The sequence below is a fragment of the Pleurodeles waltl genome, chromosome 5, assembly GCF_031143425.1.
Source record: "Pleurodeles waltl isolate 20211129_DDA chromosome 5, aPleWal1.hap1.20221129, whole genome shotgun sequence".
Lineage (NCBI taxonomy): Eukaryota > Metazoa > Chordata > Amphibia > Caudata > Salamandridae > Pleurodeles > Pleurodeles waltl.
Window position 1 is genome coordinate 215,636,322 of NC_090444.1, and position 20,038 is coordinate 215,656,359.

Below are 20,038 nucleotides of genomic sequence, written 5' to 3' on the forward strand. Positions count from 1 at the left end.
CTCCCGTGACCGGTCTGTCCTCCTTGGACTCCTGGTCGGAATTGGACCCTCGGACTGAGACTGACGTGTGCATAATCTCCTCTTCTTCCACGTCGAGACGTTCGGTGCCTCTCAACGCCATTTCCAACCATTGCGCTCTTCTGTCTCGTAGAGTCTTCTTCGAGCGGAAGGATCTGCAGGCCTCACAAGTATCCTCTCGATGGTCTGGAGAGAGACAAAGATTACAGACAAGATGTTGGTCTGTATATGGGAACTTGGCGTGGCATCGAGGACAGAAGCGAAATGGGGTCCGGTCCATGAGGCTTCCAGGCAGTCGGCCGGACCAGGTCAGGGTTTGGCGGGGTGCCCCAAAGGGCAAGTAAAGTAGTTGGATACGCCGGTACCAAAGTGTCGATGAGTAGATGATATGCGATCGAAACAATACTGACGAATTAGAGAGTTTTTAGAACTTTTCCGACTCGAACTACCAGAGCGAAAAGAAACACGTCCGAACCAGATGGCAGAAAGAAAACAATCTAAGATGGAGTCGAAGCCCATGTGCAATGGAGCTGAAGAGGAGGAGTCACTCGATCCCGATACTTGAAAAGACTTCTTCGAAGAAAAACAACTTGTAACTCTGAGCCCAACACTAGATGGCAGGACTATGCATAGCATGTGTATCTGCAGCTACACATGCCATCGAACATATATGGAAAATGTCACTTACCCAGTGTACATCTGTTCGTGGCATGAGACGCTGCAGATTCACATGCTGTGCACATCCCGCCATCTAGTGTTGGGCTCGGAGTGTTACAAGTTGTTTTTCTTCGAAGAAGTCTTTTCGAGTCACGAGATCGAGGGATTTCTCCCCTTTCGGCTCCATTGCGCAAGGGCATCGACTCCATCTTAGATTGTTTTCCCCGCAGAGGGTGAGGTAGGAGTTGTGTATTATAGTAATAGTGCCCATGCAATGGAGTAAGTATGTATGTACATAATGTGGTTTAAAGCGATATATTTACAAATGTTCAAGATCAACTTCAAACGGCTACAGGCTCCCGGGGAGGCGGGCGGGCGCATGTGAATCTGCAGCGTCTCATGCCACGAACAGATGTACACTGGGTAAGTGACATTTTCCGTTCAATGGCATGTGTAGCTGCAGATACACATGCTGTGCATAGACTAGTAAGCAGCTATCTCCCCAAAAGCGGTGGCTCAGCCTGTAGGAGTTGAAGTTGTTTGAAATAAAGTTTGTAGTACTCTTTGTCCTACTGTGGCTTGCTGTGTTGTTAACACATCCACGCAGTAATGCTTGGTAAACGTATGAGGCGTAGACCATGTGGCTGCCTTACATATTTCAGTCATTGGAATGTTTCCTAGAAAGGCCATTGTAGCACCTTTCTTTCTAGTTTGGTGTGCCTTTGGTGTTATAGGCAGTTCTCTTTTTGCTTTGAGATAACAGGTTTGAATGCATTTAACTATCCATCTGGCAATGCCTTGTTTGGATATTGGATTCCCTGTATGAGGTTTTTGGAAAGCAACGAACAGTTGTTTTGTTTTTCGAATTTGTTTTGTTCTGTCAATGTAGTACATTAATGCTCTTTTGATGTCTAATGTATGTAGTGCTCTTTCAGCTACAGAATCTGGTTCTGGAAAGAACACTGGTAGTTCCACTGTTTGATTTAAGTGGAATGATGATATGACTTTTGGTAAGAACTTAGGATTTGTTTGCAAAACTACTTTATGTTTGTGTATCTGAATAAAGGGTTCTTGTATGGTAAATGCTTGTATTTCACTTACTCTTCTTAGAGATGTGATGGCAATTAGAAATGCTACTTTCCATGTTAAATATTGTATTTCACATGAGTGCATGGGTTCAAACGGTGGACCCATGAGCCGTGTTAAGACAAAGTTGAGGTTCCACGAAGAAACTGGTGGTATTCTTGGTGGGATAATTCTTTTCAGGCCCTCCATACAAGCCTTTATGACTGGGATCCTAAATAGTGAAGTTGAGTGTGAAATTTGCAGATAAGCTGAAATTGCGGTGAGATGTATTTTAATGGATGAGAAAGCTAGCTTTGACTTTTGTAAGTGCAGTAGGTAGCTGATGATGTCTTTAGTAGATGCATGTAATGGTTGAATTTGTTTATTGTGGCAGTAATAAACAAATCTTTTCCACTTATTTGCATAGAAATGTCTTGTGGTTGGTTTTCTAGCTTGTTTTATGACCTCCATACATTCTTGAGTAAGGTCTAGATGTCCGAATTCTAAGACTTCAGGAGCCAAATTGCTAGATTCAGTGATGCTGGATTTGGGTGTCTGATCTGTTGTTTGTGTTGAGTTAACAGATCTGGTCTGTTTGGTAATTTGATATGAGGTACTACTTAGAGGTCTAGTAGTGTTGTGTACCAAGGTTGTCTTGCCCAAGTTGGTGCTATTAGTATGAGTATGAGTTTGTTTTGACTCAATTTGTTTACTAGATATGGAAGTAGTGGGAGAGGGGGAAAAGCGTATGCAAATATCCCTGACCAACTCATCCATAAAGCATTGCCCTGAGACTAATCCTGTGGGTACCTGGATGCGAAGTTTTGGCATTTTGCATTTTCTTTTGTTGCAAATAGGTCTATTTGTGGTGTTCCCCATCTTTGGAAGTAAGTGTTTAGTATTTGGGGTTGAATCTCCCATTCGTGGATCTGTTGGTGATCCCGAGAGAGATTGTCTACTAGCTGGTTCTGAATTCCTGGAATGAATTGCGCTATTAGGCGAATGTGGTTGTGAATCGCCCAATGCCATATTTTCTGTGCCAGGAGACACAACTGTGTTGAGTGTGTTCCTCCCTGTTTGTTCAGATAATACATCGTTGTCATGTTGCCTGTTTTGACAAGAATGTGTTTGTGGATTATTATAGGTTGAAATGCTTTTAGCGCTAAAAATACTGCCAGTAATTCTAAGTGATTAATGTGAAACTGTCTCTGTTGAGTGTCCCATTGTCCTTGGATGTTGTGTTGGTTGAGGTGTGCTCCCCACCCTATCATGGAGGCATCCGTTGTTATTACGTATTGAGGCACAGGGTCTTGAAAAGGCCGCCCTTTGTTTAAATTTATAGTGTTCCACCATTGAAGTGAGGTGTATGTTTGGCGGTCTATCAACACTAGATCTTGAAGTTGAACCTGTGCCTGTGACCACTGTGATGCTAGGCACTGTTGTATGGGCAGCATGTACAATCTTGCGTTTGGGACAATGGCTATGCATGAGGACATCATGCCTAGTAGTTTCATCACTATCTTGACTTGTATCTTTTGTTTTGGGTGCATGGCCTGTACTACATTGTGAAATGCCTGTACCCTTTGTGGACTTGGAGTGGCAATCCCTTTTGTTGTGTTGATTGTCGCTCCTAAGTATTGTTGTATTTGACACGGCTGAAGGTGTGACTTGTTGTAGTTGAGTGAGAAACCTAGTTTGTGAAGGGTTTCTATGACATACTTTGTGTGTTGTGAGCACCGTTCCTGCGTGTTGGTTTTTATTAACCAATCGTCTAGGTACGGGAACACATATATTTGCTGTCTTCTGATATGAGCAGCCACTACTGCCAGGCATTTTGTAAAAAACCCTTGGCGCAGTTGTTATCCCGAATGGCAACACTTTGAATTGGTAATATATCCCTTGGAATACAAACCTTAAGTACTTTCTGTGTGAAGGATGTATCGGTTGGAAGTATGCATCCTTTAGGCCTAGTGTTGTCATGTAGTCTTGTTGTTTGAGCAATGAGATTACGTCCTGCAGTGTCACCATGTGAAAGTGATCTGATTTGATGTAGATATTTAATGTTCTGAGATCTAATATAGGTCTTAGAGTTTTGTCTTTTTTGGGTATGAGAAAGTGCAGTGAGTAAACTCCTTTTCCTCTCTGATGAATTGGTACCAACTCTATTGCATCTTTTTGTAACAACGCTTGGATCTCAAGTTGTAGAAGATCCATGTGTTGTTTTGACATGTTGTGTGTTTTCGGTGGTACATTTGGAGGGAATTCTAGAAATTCTATGCAATAGCCATGCTGGATAATGGCTAGGACCCAAATGTCTGGTATTTCCTCCCAGTTTTTGTAGAACTTGGTTAGTCCCCCCCCCACCACTGGTGTTATGTGTTGGGGATTTGTGACTTCGAAGTCACTGTTTATTTTGTGGAGTTTTGGGACTTTGGAACTTTCCTCTACTCTTTGGAAACTGTCCCCCTCTATATTGTCCCTGAAAACTTCCCCGTTGGTATTGGCTCTGATAAGTGGGCCTTGTTTGCGAGGTTGTGGGTTCTGTGCTTTGTCCTCGAAACGCCCCTCGAAACTGTGACTTCCGAAATGTGCCTCTGCTCTGTGGGGAGTAGAGTGCGCCCATGGCTTTGGCTGTATCCGTGTCCTTTTTAAGTTTTTCGATAGCAGTGTCCACCTCCGGCCCAAACAACTGTTGTCCGTTAAATGGCATATTTAGCACGGCCTGTTGTATTTCCGGCTTGAATCCAGATGTACGCAGCCATGCATGTCTCCGTATTGTTACTGCTGTATTTACAGTCCTAGCAGCATCCATTGCTGACCGTATCTGATTATTTGAGATACTCTGTCCTTCCTCCACCACTTGTTGTGCTCTCTTTTGGAACTCCTTAGGCAAATGTTCTATAAAGTGTTGCATTTCGTCCCAATGAGCCCTATCATATCTCGCCAACAAGGCCTGTGAGTTGGCGATGCGCCATTGGTTGGCTGCTTGTGCCACCACTCTATTCCCCGCCGAACTTACGACTCTCTTTGTCTGGAGGTGGTGCATCTCCTGAGGTGTGCGAGTTCGCCCTCTTGTGCGCTGCCCCTACTACCACGGACTCTGGTGTTAACTGTTGTGTGATATACACAGGGTCATTCGGTGGCGGTTTATATTTTTTCTTCACCCTTGGTGTAATGGCTCTTCCTTTGACAGGCTCCTCAAACACTTTTTTGGAGTGTTTTAGCATTCCAGGTAGTATGGGGAGGCTCTGGTACTGGCTATGTGTGGATGACAGTGTGTTAAATAGACAGTCGTCTTCAATTGGCTCTGCATGCAGGCTGACATTATGAAACGCCGCTGCTCTTGACACCACTTGTGTGTAGGCGGTACTGTCCTCAGGTGGTGACGGTCTAGCTGGATAACAGTCGGGACTGTTATCTGACACTGGTGCATCATTAAGATCCCACGCGTCTGGATCATCCTGACTCATCCCTGTATGTGTTGGGGACTGCATCATTGGTGGAGTGGCTACCGGTGATGGCTGTGGCGAGCGTTGTGGAGATGGTGGCGGGGTTACTTGTCTTGCCACCTTTGCCTGTGGCTGCTTGTATTTCTCTTGGAAGGCAAGTTTTCGTTTCATTCGTATCGGAGGGAGAGTACTGATCTTCCCTGTCTCTTTTTGAATGTGGAGCCTTCTTTAGGTGTAATCTGGCTCCATTGTCTCTAGCTCCTGTCCAAATCTATGTATTTGCATTTGTGAGGAGAGGCCTTGTTCCTCTGTGTAGGAACTTGTTTTCGGTTCCGAGGCCGGATGTTTCGGTACCGAAACCTTTTCGGCTGCTTTTTTTGGTTCCGACAACACTTTTTTGCTATTCGGCGTAGTGATCTCTCGGTGCCGACTTGTTTCGGTGCCGTTCTCTCGGTGCCGAGATTGCTCTGACACGGTGTCGAGTCTGCTCTGTGCCGGTATCTCGACCGGAGTCGGATGAATTCGACACATGCATGCCCTTTTTCGGTGCCGATGGTCGGTCACCTATTTTTCGGGTTAAGCCATGGCCTGCCGGCGGTGGCGTCCCTTGGGCTTTAGTGGTCTTTGCGTGAGTTTTGTGTATCGACGTCTTTACTCACTGTTTTCGGCGTCTGTTCAGGATCGACCTCTTCCGAGTCCAAATCCTCGATGGAGAAGGTTTCCTCTTCTTCTTCCATATATTTTTGTCCTGTCGGCACCAACGCTATTTGTAGTCTTCTTGCTCTTCGGTCCCTTAAGGTCTTCCTGGACCGAAACGCTCGACAGGCCTCACAGGTATCCTCCTTGTGTTCTGGAGACAAACACAAATTACAGACCAGATGCTGATCTGTATAAGGATACTTGTTGTGACATTCGGGGCAGAAGCGGATTGGGGTACGTTCCATTAGCATTTCTCTTCAAAATTCGGTGTCGATCTGTTGTAACTAACCCGATACGGAACGCAAACAATACCGTCGAATTTTCTGAGATTTTCACTAACTTTCCGAACCGAAACGCGGAGCGAAAAGGAACACGTCCGAACCCGATGGCGGAAAGAAAACAATCTAAGATGGAGTCGACGCCCATGCGCAATGGAGCCGAAAGGGGAGGAGTCCCTCGATCTTGTGACTCGAAAAGACTTCTTAGAAGAAAAACAACTTGTAACACTCCGAGCCCAACACTAGATGGCGGGATGTGCACAGCATGTGTATCTGCAGCTACACATGCCATCGAACATATATATATATATATATTGTCACCCAGTGTTCGTGGCATGTGTAGATGCAGAGTCACATGCTGTGCATTAATCCATATGGGATTGCCTGTATGAGGTTTTTGGAAGTCTACAAAGAGTTGTTTAGTCTTTCTAAATGGCTTAGTTCTGTCTATGTAGTACATTAGAGCCCTTTTGATGTCTAATGTATGTAGAGATCTTTCTGCCACAGAATCTGGCTGTGGGAAGAAGACTGGCAGTTCCACTGTTTGATTTATATGAAATGGTGATACAACCTTTGGAAGAAATTTTGGGTTAGTTCTTAGTACAACTTTATGCTTGTGTACTCGGAAAAACGGTTCTTCAAGAGTAAAGGCTTGGATTTCACTTGCTGTTCTTAAAGAAGTAATTGCCACTAGGAAGGCAGCCTTTCATGTTAAGAATTGCATTTGGCAGAAATGCATGGGCTCAAATGGTGGTCCCATAAGGCGTGTAAGCACTATATTTAAATTCCAAGAAGGGACTGGTGGTGTCCTGGGTGGAATGATGCGTTTGAAAGCTTCCATAGAAGCTTTAATGACAGGAACTCTGCATAATGAGCTCTGCTGTATATTTTGTAAATATGCTGAAATTGCAGTAAGATGAATTTATATTGAACAGAATGCTAAATTAGATTTTTGTAAATGAAGTAAATAGCATAAAATGTCTTGTATTGATGCTGTAAGAGGGTCAGTATGTTGAGATTGACAGTAATATACAAATCGTTTCCATTTGTTTGCATAGCACTGTCTATTAGTGGGTTTTCGTGCTTGTTTAATAACTTCCATTCGTTCTGATGAGAGTTGTGAATATCCAAACTCTATGACCTCAGGAGCCAAATTGCTAGATTGAGTGATTTGGGTGCCTGATTTGACCTCTGTTTTGTGTCAACAGATTTGGTCTGGCTAGGAGTTTGGAGTGTGGTACTTCTGACAGGTCTAGTAATGTTGTGTACTACGGTTGACATGCCCATGTTGGTGCTATGAGTATCATATTGAGTTAAGTTTGTCGCAACTTGTTGACTAGAAACTGAAGGAGTGGGGGAGGGGGGAATAGCGTAAGCAAATATCCCTGACCAATTGATCCATAGAGCTCTGCCCTTCGATAGGGGATGTCTGTGTCTGGATGTGAAGTCTTGGCATTTTCTGTTTTTGCTTGTGGCGAACAAATCTATGTTTGGCGTTCCCCATTGTTGAAAGTATTTTTGAAGTACTTGAGGATGAATCTCCCATTTGCATGTTTGTTGGTGATTTCTGCTGAGGATATCCGCTAATTGTCTATCCCTGGAATCTATTGTGCTAACAGATGAATTAATTGCCCATTTCCAAATTTTCTGGGCTAGAAGGGAGAGTTGGGATGAATGTGTCCCTCCCGGTTTGTTTAGGTAATACATGGTTGTCATGTTGTCTGTTTTGATAAGGACATTTTTCTGTGTGAGAAGAGGTTGAAAAGCTTTGAGTGCTAGGAAGACAGCAAACAACTCCAAGTGATTTATACATAGCTTTTTGTTTGGCATCCCATGGCTTTTGAATGTTGTGATTGTTTTGGCAGTCTATCAACACTAGATCTTGAAGTTGACCGTGTGCCTGTGACCATTGTTGTGCAAGGCACTGTTGTAAGGGCCGCATATTTAGTCTTGCATGTGGAACAATTGCAATACATGATGCCATCATCCCTAAAATCTTCATGACAAATCTGACAGTGTATCGTTGATTTGTTTGTATTTGTGTGATTACATTTTGGAATGCTTGCATCCTTTGTCTACTTGGACATGCTAGTGCTTGCTGAGTATTTAGTATTGCACCCAAATACTGTTGTATTTGTGCCGGTTGTAGATGTGATTTTTGGTAGTTTATTGAGAACCCTAGTAGGTGCAAGGTTTGTATTACATAATGCGTATGGTTTTGGTATTGCGTATCACTGTTTGATTTTATTAGCCTATCGTCTAGATATGGAAAGACATGTATATGCTGTCTTCTTAGGTAGGCTGCAACTACCACTAGGCACTTTGTGAATACCCTTGGAGCTGTTGTTATTCCAAAGGGCAACACTTTGAAATAATAGTGCTTTCCTTGAATGACAAACCTGAGATATTTTCTGTGTGCAGAATGGATGGGTATATGAAAATATGCATCTTTGAAGTCTAATGCGGTCATGAAATCGGGTTTTTAGAGTAGTGGGATAACATCCTGTAGAGTTACCATGTAAAAATGTTCTGATAGGATGTAAAGATTGAGGTTTCTGAGATCCAATATTGGCCTGAGGGTGCCATCTTTTTTGGGAATTAGGAAAAAATATAGAGAGTAAACTCCTGTCCCTATTTGAGATTGTGGAACCAATTCTATTGCTTGTTTGAGTAGTAGAGATTGGACTTCTTGTAACAGACTGATGTGTTCTGCGGATAGTTTGTGTGACCTTGGTGGTGTATTTTGAGGAGTGTGGAGGTTGCTTAGAGGTTTGAAATTTCCCTCTATTTCTGGGGTAATGTCCTCTGTATGTGCCCCTAAAACCACCTCGTTGGTATTGTGGTTGGTAGGTTGGTTTTGCCTGTGATGTGGATGGCTCTGTTGTCTGTGGTCTGAACCCACCTGGAAACTGAGGTTTCCGAAAGGATCCCCTGTATGGTGCTGAGCATAGTGCGCTGATTGCTTTTGCCGAGTCTGAATCCTTTCTTCATTTTTCTATGGCTGCGTCAACCTATGGTCCAAAAAGATGCTTTTTATCGAATGGCATATTTAACACCAGCCTGCTGTATTTCTGGTTTAAAAACAGAAGATCTGAGCCATGCAAGCCTGCGTATTGAGACTGCAGTATTGACACTTCTAGCAGCGGTGTCTGCTGCATCTAGGGCAGATCGAATTTGATTGGTAGTAATGGCTTGCCCTTCTTCCACTACTTGTTGTGCCCGCTTTTGGTGTTCTTTGGGGAGATGTTGGATTAGGTCTTGCATCTCGTCCCAATGGGCTCTGTCATAGCGAGTTAACAATGCTTGTGAGTTGGCTATCCTCCACTGATTTGCTGCCTGGGATGCAACTCCTTTCCCTGCAGCATCAAATTTCCTGCTCTCCTTATCAGGTGGGGGCGCATCTCCTGGCGACTGACTGTTTGCTTTTTTTCTGGCAGCGCTAACGACCACTGAATCTGGAGGTACCTGATGGGTGATGTAATCAGGATCAGAGGGTGGAGGTTTATATTTTTTCTCTATCCTGGGTGTTATTACACATGCCTTAACAGGTTCACTAAATATCTGATCTGCGTGTTTTAACATGCCTGGGAGCATAGGAAGGCATTGATATTTAGAGTGTGTTGAGGATAGGGTGTTAAACAAGAAATCCTCTTCTAGGGGTTCTGTATGCATGGTGACCCCATGATATGCTGCAGCCCTAGCTATAACTTGATTGCAGACAGTGCTATCCTCAGGTGGTGAAGGTTTAGAGGGTCATTACTAGGAATGGGATCTGGATCATAAAGGGCCCATGGATCCACACTGTCCTGTTGGGAGTCAAAAGAGTGAGTGGGTGACTACACTGGTGTAGGACTAGTAGGAGGATAGGTAGGTAGGTGTGGAGAGGGAGGAGAAGATTGAGGAGGTGGTGTTTTCTCCTTCTGCTTTGACACTTTTGCTGGAGGCTGCATAGTGTCCAATTCCTCCTGAAAGGCTAGCTTTCTTTTTTGGTTTTAGAGGAGGTGCTGTCTGAATTCTGCCCGTTTCCTTATGGGTGTGGATCCTGGGCTGCCTTTCATCAATAACATCAAGTATTGGTTGTACTTGATACTCCTCTTTAGATGTTTTGAGTCTTTTTGAAAGTCCATGTTCCTCTGTGTATGCTGGCCTTTTCAGCTCAAAAGCAGGCTTTTGGGGGATCGAAAAAGATGATGCTGTCGATGCTCTCGGCTCTGAAAGTGATTTTCTCATTTTCGACTCCGAAAAATGATGTTTGCTGGAGTCAGACACTGAGCTCTTTGTTGCCTTCGATGTTTTGGGAGGAGTGGCTTTTTTCGGTGCCGCACTAGTAAGTTGGTCACCGGTAGTCTTTTTTCGGGCAGAGCCATGGCCTTCCAGCAGTGGCGTACCCAAGGCCTTATGTTTTTGCTTTTGTGAGGGTACAGGGGCAGGCGTACTCACATTTTGTCCTGCTGTGACCTGTCTGTCTTCTTCTGATTCCTGTTCGGATTCGTAACCTCGATCCGAGACCGCTGTTTGCATAATTTCTTCCTCCTCCACGTTGTGATGTTCGCTGCTTCTCTACGCCATTTCGAGTCTTCGTGCCCTCCTGTCTCGAAGAGTCTTCTTCGATCAGACGGATCGACAGGCCTCACAATTTTCTTCCCAATGATCCGGGGAAAGGCAAAGATTGCAAACCAGATGCTGGTCTGTATATGGGTATTTCGCGTGGCACCGATGACAGAACCGAAATGGGGTCCGATCCATGAGCCTTCCACATGGTCGGCCCGAATAGGCCCGAGTTGGGCGCACTCGCCCCAAAGGGCGAGTGAAGTTGTTTTCTCCGACAGTACCGCTGTGTTCGATGGAAGATATAAACCGATCGATACAATACCGACGAAAAGAGAGTTTTTCAAAGTTTTCCGAATCGAAATCTCGAAGCGAAAGGAAACACGTCCGAACCAGACGGCGGAAAGAAAACAAACTAACAATGGAGTCGACGCCCATGCGCAATGGAACTGAAGAGGAGTCACTATCTCGTGACTCGAAAACACTTCTTCGAAGAAAAACAACTTGTAACACTCCAAGCCCAACACTAGATGGCAGGAACAGTGCACAGCATGTGTATCTGCAGCTACACATGTCATCTAATATAGACATATATATATTACACACACACACACACACACACACACACAACCCTGTCTTTTAGTATTAAAAAAATAAAACAGTAAAAAGCGTTGTTGAAGGTCGTTCTTAAAAAGGTCACCTTTCATTTTACTTAAGTGACTTTTTAAATGTTGGCCCTTTTTTCCTTCTAGATTTTAAAGTCATTCATTCAGATCACAAAATAGCCTGTTTTAAGGCTGCAAAATTTAACATTTGTGTCACATGTCTCCTGGCCTTTCTGAAGTAAGGTGAAGTAGATGTGACTTTTAAAAGAACTGCTCCTGGGGTCCCCGCACATGGGTGGGACTATTCAAATGGCTATGATTTTCAATGGAGAGCTCTTGAGACTCAATAAAAATTGTTTATAAAAAACAAAATTGTAGAGTTGCAGAATGTTTAGCACGTCACACTTTATTTTCTTCCTGGTGCCATGTGTACCTCCAAAGACAAAGGGAGAAACAATCTGAAAACAACTACAGAATGATTTCAAGTCAAGATCAAGTGAGTCATTCGAGGCACATCTGTTGTCAACTTCCAAATTTTAAATTTGGAAAAAAACAATGTACCAAACCCAATCAGTAGAGAACAGTTTATGCATTGTAAACAAAGCTCTAAATAATTATTGGCAAAAAGCATTAGAATCCATGAAGTGAATTGGAATGATAGCATGATAAGAGCAAACTAAATGTCTGAAGATGTTATGCATATGTACCTAGAGTCCTCAACCTAATTTCATATGCATACATTTTTATATGTTTAAGCGTTAAAGCTTTACAATGTTACTCATTCACATTACTGTTTGGTGCATTCCTGATACATGTGCTAAAACCAATTATAGACTCATTTATAACATTTAAATCTGGGAGAAAACAAAAAGAACTGTATGTAGTACAGACAAAATACAACAAAAATAAAAGATCAATACCTCTGTTTCTCTGCTTTGTATGAGCCAGTAAGTTCATCAAAAAGCTTTCCATTCATTTCCATTAAAGTTTTCAGCACATTATATACAAGTGCTACAATAGTGCTGAAAAAACACAAGAGTTTAGAATGTTTGACTTCATGTGGAATCAATCAACAAAGTGCCAAATGTTTTGTTTTACAAAACCGTTTTACCGTGCAATCATTAACAGAATTAAATGAAAACTTATACTGTAAGTTTTCAAGTTCAAATGCATTCCTTAAAATATTGTTTTGAAATGAAGTCATCCACATATTTTGCTTACTTTCTCAATAAGTGCTGCCATTACTTGTCAATGATCTACAATAGACAGAGTCCTACGACTTTAATAGGTAAAGACAAAGTGATTGGAGGAAACAACACTAGTATTGTACAGTTAACTACATATATATGTCTCTTTTGCCTCCTGTCTGTTAATTACATATTTCCGAGATTCATGCACATGGCTGATGCAGATGACATCTCCTTGCCTGCAAAGTCATTTTACCCCTTTTAAAAACATAAATCTTAGTACTATTAATAATATATTGTGTTAGTTGCTTCCAATATTGCCAAGACTTTTCTCGGCCAAAGCCTGTTGGAAAGACAGTTATCAAACACACAAAAGGTGACAGATGAACGTCTGCAAATACAATCTAACCCCTTTGCAATTGCTCAGGATAGCATTCCAACTAATCTTTTTTTCGCTCACTATACCATTCTAGACTGAGGCCCACCTTAAGAAAATCAGTACTGACTATGAGCCTCAGAGGGATAGTCCACCCTGAACTTCCAGGTGATTCCTCCTCCAGAAGAAACACTAGCAACTCCAGGCCAGTTTCAGCCCAGAGCAGCGTCTAAACCTCTTTTTCCTTTATTGTCATGTTAAAATAGCAGAAATAACTGGCTATGACAAAAGCAGTTACTCCAAAGCCTCGAAAGATATAGAAGCCTCCTGAACAGAATCAAGCCTATGAATTGACCTAACACCGGATTACAGTCATTGTGTCAACTGAGCATAAAAACCACATTATTCAGCAACAGAGACTTTTGTTCCTCTGGACAGTTTGCAAACAAACTGAACACTTCCACATCACGCAAAGCTGCCAGTGCTACAGCTCGACTGGGAAGATATTATTCACTCTATACAACAGTACAAAAATTTTAAAGTGAGCTCTCCAAGGATTGAAGGCAGAACTTTCAAGAGGTGGTGCAAGAAGGTTCATTGTTGTCCACCTAGCTCACCAGTGTGGCAATCTCCTCCACAGAAATGCTAATTTTCAGCTCTGGCCATGAAATTATGCTGTGGAAGTCATCATGGTGATGTCCTCCATCTATGAAGGCTGATATCCTGCTGAAGATACTGAATCTGCAACTTAATGACAACACTATGTTCGGCCAATGCACTGAGGAAGAAATGCTTTGAATGAAAAATGAGGCAGAGGCCCTAAAAGTGGTGAAACTACAAGAAAAAATGTAACTCTAAGTTCATTTACCGGCACAAAAGTACAAATTACTTAGCTTTGCTAATGTTCTTTCTGGTGGATACTTTGCTAACCTCCGATTCTTCACATTTAGAATATCTCAGAGGTACCAGACTGGACCTGGAGAATTTTTCAGCACTGCTCTCACGCTGGCTCAATACTGCTCAAAAACTGACAGAGTGGGGCCGCAAACACATGCTGCTCCTCCGCACTCACTTTAGTTTAGTCTTTTCACTTTCCGCGCACATGGCTGTGGAGTGTAAATCGACAGTAGGTGACAATATGTTGACTGCTAATCTTGGGACCTTTCCAGATGTTAGACACAATTCCACAGGACAGAGGTGGAAGGGCAGAAAGGAACCCGCAGATAGGTAGAGTACCCACTGGAAAGAATGTCTTTCTCACTGGACTGGTGTGTCAAGGCAGAATTGCTTTGTGAACGCATCCACCAATGCGGACGTTGAAGTCTGGCAAATGGCAAAGAAAAGCACCACTCATGCGAACACCAATCTAATGTCCCTTGTCCTGGTGGCATGGGCTCTCAGACCCTTAGAGGGAGGCTGTTTGGCTAGTGAATATCACATCTTGATACAGATGACTATTCATCTTGAAAGGGGCCTCTCTGCACATCTGTCCCATACATTGCTACAGAAAGTCCTTCTAAGAGTTGATAGTCCGTTTGAAGGACCTCAGTACGATCCATACAAAAATACAAAGGCCTTTTGGGATACAACCACTGGAGCCTCAGCTTCTCTTCCCAGGGTTGAAGGGGAGCAAGAGTGATTGACTAGTCAACATAGACAGGAGTTACAAGCTTTGCTAAGAGACACCGGATTCTCCTAGTCATCAGTTTGTCCTGAAAGATAGCTGGAGTGGGGGTGGGGGGGGAGGGGGAGGTTTGTATTGAAAATGCCTACAGTTCACTCATGAGACAAACTGATGTAATCACAATAATGAAGATAGTTATTGCTGTCATCAAGAGACACAGTAAGCAATAGTGCATAATCTCCAAGGGTGTAGATATGAAAAATGTCAAGACCAAGCTAAGGTCTCACTAGGGTATCACAAAATGTTTGGGTTGGAACATGTATGCCAAACCTTTAATAAACCGTGTCACAACTGGTGATTCAAACAAGTATGCTGGTTTGGCAAACATAGAAAGGTCGACAGAGCTCCCAAAACAACCTTTTGCAGGGTCCATTGCAAGGCCTTACTATGCTAAAGAGAAAACACAGCAGACTGTCTGAAAACTTAGATTCATTGGGGTCATTGTTTTGCTCATCACACCAGGTGAAAAACTTCCCCCAGCAACCAGTACATATGGTTTTGTTGAAGGTTGTCTGGCAGGAGGATGACATCTGCCACCAACGAAGACAACTTGTATGTGGTGAATTGCTGCTGCTCAATTGCCATGCACAGAGGTGTAAGTCGCATAGGCGTGGAATTAGGATCCTGCTGTTTTTTGCGGAGACATGATATCCTCCCGAAAATGTAGCCTGATAGTAGGACAGATGCTCATGCTGAGAAGCTCCAGATATCACAGTATCCCGGTCCCTTCCTGGGCAATTAGCATGGCTTGGGCCGTGTCGTCGTTGATCTTCAGAACTCAGGTTACGGGAGGTACAGATGGAGATGCACACAGGAGTTCCTTGTGCCACAGAAAAAATCTAGACCCACTGAAAGGCATGTTTATCAGTGATGCTTGAACATCGCCAAAAATGTAGTCATTCCTTCAAAGCACGAAAATGGTGCCACCTGCTGTACGTGCAGTCCATACTGTCTAGGCCTGCAAGGATAATATATTTCGCTACATACTTCCCATCATGGATTGTCTGCACTAGAGAGGCCCAAATGTCTTATTGGACACCCTTCAAGATCACCCTTGCCATGTCCCATTAGGTATGAGCGTAATGGCCCAACAGGCAACCTGCATTTCTGGGCCATAGTGCTAAACTGTCAGGAAAAAAATATGTTTGCCAAATGCATCAATGCATTTGGATTCTTTATCCAGAGCATTGGTGAGAAATGAGTTAGGATTAACCTTAGTGGTTGAAGTTTGCACAGTAATACTTTCTGGCGTAGGATGTTTGTTGAAGAAATCTAGATCCCTTGGCCCAGTCTGGCTACTTGTCAACTAAGAGAAGGACAAGAACATGGCAGTGTCCACGTAGCTACCAATGTATCTGTGAAGGTGTCACTGAATTGAAGCAAGGGCTCTGATGTAATCGGCCCAAGTTTGAGAATCTCCGTCAGAACATTTGCCTTAGACTGAAAGGAAGACAACTGTAATTCTCGTACCTCACTTTCCTCCAGTGGTGGCCCATGTGTGCGAGTCCAATTCTTTTTCAGGGGAGGTGGCAAGACCACTGACACTTTGTAAATCAAGGTATGAGGCATCATCAGCATAGTGAAATGGAAGTAACCTATGCCCCTCCTGATCATAAACAGTATTTTGGGTGCTTCCTATTCCAGTACAGAATCAGTCTCAGATGCAAACAATAAAACAAAAGGAGTCTCTGTTGACAATAGAGTCTGGTAGATGCATCAAGTTAGAATCAGGAAGCATGACAACCAGTTGCACTTTAGGTATTTCATGACACGACATGGGTGAACTCTGGCTGATGCCAGTTTGGGGTCTAAGGTGATGTCATCAACCTGTGCTGGTGGCACTGGCAACAGTGTTGGTGTGGCAGAAACCAGTTCAAACCATGGGGCTGGTGGCGTGGACGTTTGCACCTGTGTTGGTATAGGCATTGTAACAGGACTCACAGGAGAAGACAGTATCAGGGTCAGAACTATTAATGGTAAAATGACTGGAGGCCTTTGGAGCTCTCTGGGGCCCAAAGGTGTGCCACACAGAGCAGGAAGCGTACTTAAGACTTGGAGCACCACTTTCTAGAATTACTTTCTGCTGCAGGTCGATGATGGTCTGAGAAATTTTGAACACATCAAAATCAGTTGAGATGTAGGTTCAATAGCCAGAGACACCTCAAAGGAGTGCATCATAGGTCTTGATGACTGCAGACCTTCAATCTGGAATCAGTGTCGCAGGATACACTTGAGCCCACTTCTCTTCCTCATGCTTGCATTGACTTCAACCTGTTTGAAGATTTTAAGCAAGAAGAGGAGCAGACTTATAAATGGGAGTGGTCCCATGACTTCGACTGGGAATCATACCCATGTGATGCCTGGTTGTACAGATTCACCTCCTGGTCTTGGATCGCCTTTGAGAGCATTAGAGTGCATTGGTCACATGAGTGAGGCCTGACTGGAGCTCAGGTAACTCCCGTAACAGGAAACTGCTTACGGCAGTCACAGCATTGCGGGGTATCATATATTAGCACACTGTTCTGTACAATTTTAAATTGTCAAAAGACCGATATAATTGAGAGCAGCGCTCCAGATGTGCGTCAGAGGGCACAGAAAGAAACTGACATCAGAGCAGAAGAGTGGCACTTATATATGGCTCTGCTCTGTCATTTACCGAGAGGTGTGAAGCTGGCATAGTGCCATCTACAGATGCGCAAGGGATATTCTAAAGGTGAGGACTCTACAGTTAGCAGTATCCATCAGAAACTGCTGTTACTAAGGCAGGCAGAGTTCAATCCACTAAATGGACATACCATCATCCCAACAGGAGGTGGAACAGTAAGACAAGACTGATTATGAGACGAAGTAGAGCACAAGACTCAGACCCGGATTTGGGTACAGGGCCCTATTATCCAAGCCTGCCAGAAAACAGGCATGCTCCTCTCCCTGCTACCATACAAATCATAGCAAAGTCTTCTCCCTTTCCTGTCCATAGTCCGCTCAAATAGAAGGGTAAGAGAACATCTGCAAGAGCGGCAAAACCTTAAATGTGTTAAGTGGATGCTTGCTATTGTGTGAGACGGGTACTCTTTTTTTTTTTTTTTTTTTTTTAACGCCCCACATCCTACAATTACACCAGCACTGACAACAAAACATTATCTAATTGAATAACACAATGAGACATTCTTGCTTCTGCCCAAGAGAACAATAGTACCTGTCCCAACCAACAAAGGCATAAAGTCATCTTTTCATGACACTTTCTCAAAAGGAAGAAAGATTTCAGTGAAGACTTCAGACCAAATGAATGAAAAAAGAAGAGGCCAGTATGCTGGCACTACATCAAATATTCCCTCAAATTAGGATAGGGGACTTGATGTGTTCAACAGACCTGCAGGGTGCATATTTTCACATCATGACAGCAAGTAAACATGAGAACTTGTTTCGATTTGCAGTGGGAAAGACATTTCCAGTATGCTGTGCTCCTTTCCAGTTTCAAGTCTGCCTCTAAGGCATTCTGTGAGTGCATGGCAGTAGCAGCAGGCCACCTTCCACAGCTAAAAGTATTAGTATGCCCATAACTAGGCGACTGGCTCAAAGGCAATCAAACAAATTGAGAAATGACCAGTGCAGTGCTCTGTTTACTTTATAGGTTAAGTCCGCAAATACAGTATCACAAATCAATCATAACAACAATCCAGTAGACTTTAAACTGTTCCAGCACAGAAAAGGTCTAGACCCACTGACAGGACTGTCCATCAGCTATGTTTGCACATCGCCAAAGTATCTGGTCGTCCTCATTCTAGCACGCCTTCAAAGCACCCTTGTCCCAGCTTCTTTGCCGGTGCAGTCCGTTATGTGTAGGCCTGCGCAGATGAGGTATTTTGTTGCATCCTTCTCATTCTTGAATGTCTGAGAAAGGGAAGCTTTAAGGCACAAGGCCCACACTAACACTGAACTGTATTTTAGTGCAAGCACACAACACAATAACAATGCAATACCTAATCAAGAAAGGAGGAAAAAGATCCAGGCCACAATCACTGTAAAACCAAAACATTTGGCTGTGGCTTTTGCCGTGATGCTTTCCATAAAAGTAATTAGCCTTTGGGGAAGCCAGAATCAACAAGAGGATTTCCTCAGCAGATTCTCTAAGGAAAATCATGAATGGATGTTAAGGACTACAAAGTTCTTCACACTGTCTTTTTAGATTAAAGCTTCCTAAGTGTAGATCTGTTTGCAACATCACAACTATCCTAGCTTGGACTCTAGGAAATAAAAAACAGGTGTCCTGGGCAAGGCCTTTTTGACTAACTGTCCAGGGACACTATTTTATACTTTCTCCACATTCACAAATTCCGTCATTTACGAAAAGTCATGGCCAGTTACATTTTGCTCACTGGTATTGAGGTTTTTCGACCGAGGGGCACTGGGTCCCTGCTAAAAGTGGTCCCCAGTGCCAGTGCTCTTGCCCTAAAATCAGGTAACAATGTGTACAATTGGCACACACTCCTATCTTTGTAAGTCCCTAGTGAGGGGTACCCCTGGTACCTAGGGCATTGGTAGTGCAAAGGGTCCCCAATGGCTGCAGCATGTATTGTGCCACCCTCAGGGACCCCACTAAAAACAAGTTGCACACAGCTGCCACTGCAGTCTGTGTGTTCTAGTGCAGGCCAGGCAAACACACGACATGGCACACCAACTGATTGTCGTGCCTCAATCACTGCATCTAAGTATATGTAAGTCACACCTACAGCAGACCTAAGGCAGAGGGCATTCTATTTAATGTGAGGTCATATCTGCCCAAGCAGATATGACTCTGTGATGCCCAGCTCCATTACTGAGCATTGCAGGTGAGCAGGGAAGCCATCTTAAGGTATGTACTAGACACTCGTCCTTATGAGTTCCCCAGCTACAGTGTGGCTTCACTGAAAACTATGATGTTTTGTATCAAACACCTTATCTTAATAAATACAGACTGATGACAGCCTCCGATTTATTATGACACCTACCCAGATGGCACCTTAGAGATGTCCCCTAAATCCCACTAGCCTCCGAGTGTGTTGGCTGACTGGTCACGACCAGCTTGCCACCACAGACAGGTTTCTGACCCCTGAGAGGTGAGAGCCTGCACTCTCAAAGGACAGAAAGAAAACCTGCTCCGAGGTAGGTGTTGTCACCTATTCCAAAAGGATGGCTAGCGAATCTGCATACTAAGGACAAAGACTTCAAAGGCCCTGCCACCTTTGGTATAAGACCCCTGGTTTCCCTAGACATGGTTGTAGCCCACCCCTATATTAAGGCCCACTTGGCACCAAGACAGGCTGGAAAATTAGTCAGCAGGCGTGCACCACCTTTGGGCTAGCCACAACCCTATGGTGTGCTACCCGAAGTGGACTCTCGAGGAAGGGTTCCACCATCTTGTTTATGGGGGAACTAGGCTTTCTGGGACAGGGTTATGCTCACTCCCCACAGGGGGTGTAGTCACCCCAAGGG

General features: G+C 43.7%; 1 protein-coding gene across 2 annotated transcripts in view; it reads right to left on the reverse strand.

The window, feature by feature from the left end:
• PPP2R5A (protein phosphatase 2 regulatory subunit B'alpha) overlaps positions 1 to 20,038 on the reverse strand; it is a 465,744-nt gene that overhangs the window by 59,033 nt on the left and 386,673 nt on the right. For both annotated transcript variants that reach the window (XM_069233927.1, XM_069233928.1), the window contains one exon: positions 12,240 to 12,341. In XM_069233927.1, coding sequence (XP_069090028.1) covers positions 12,240 to 12,341 — 102 coding nt within the window. The remainder of the gene's footprint in view (positions 1 to 12,239; positions 12,342 to 20,038) is intronic.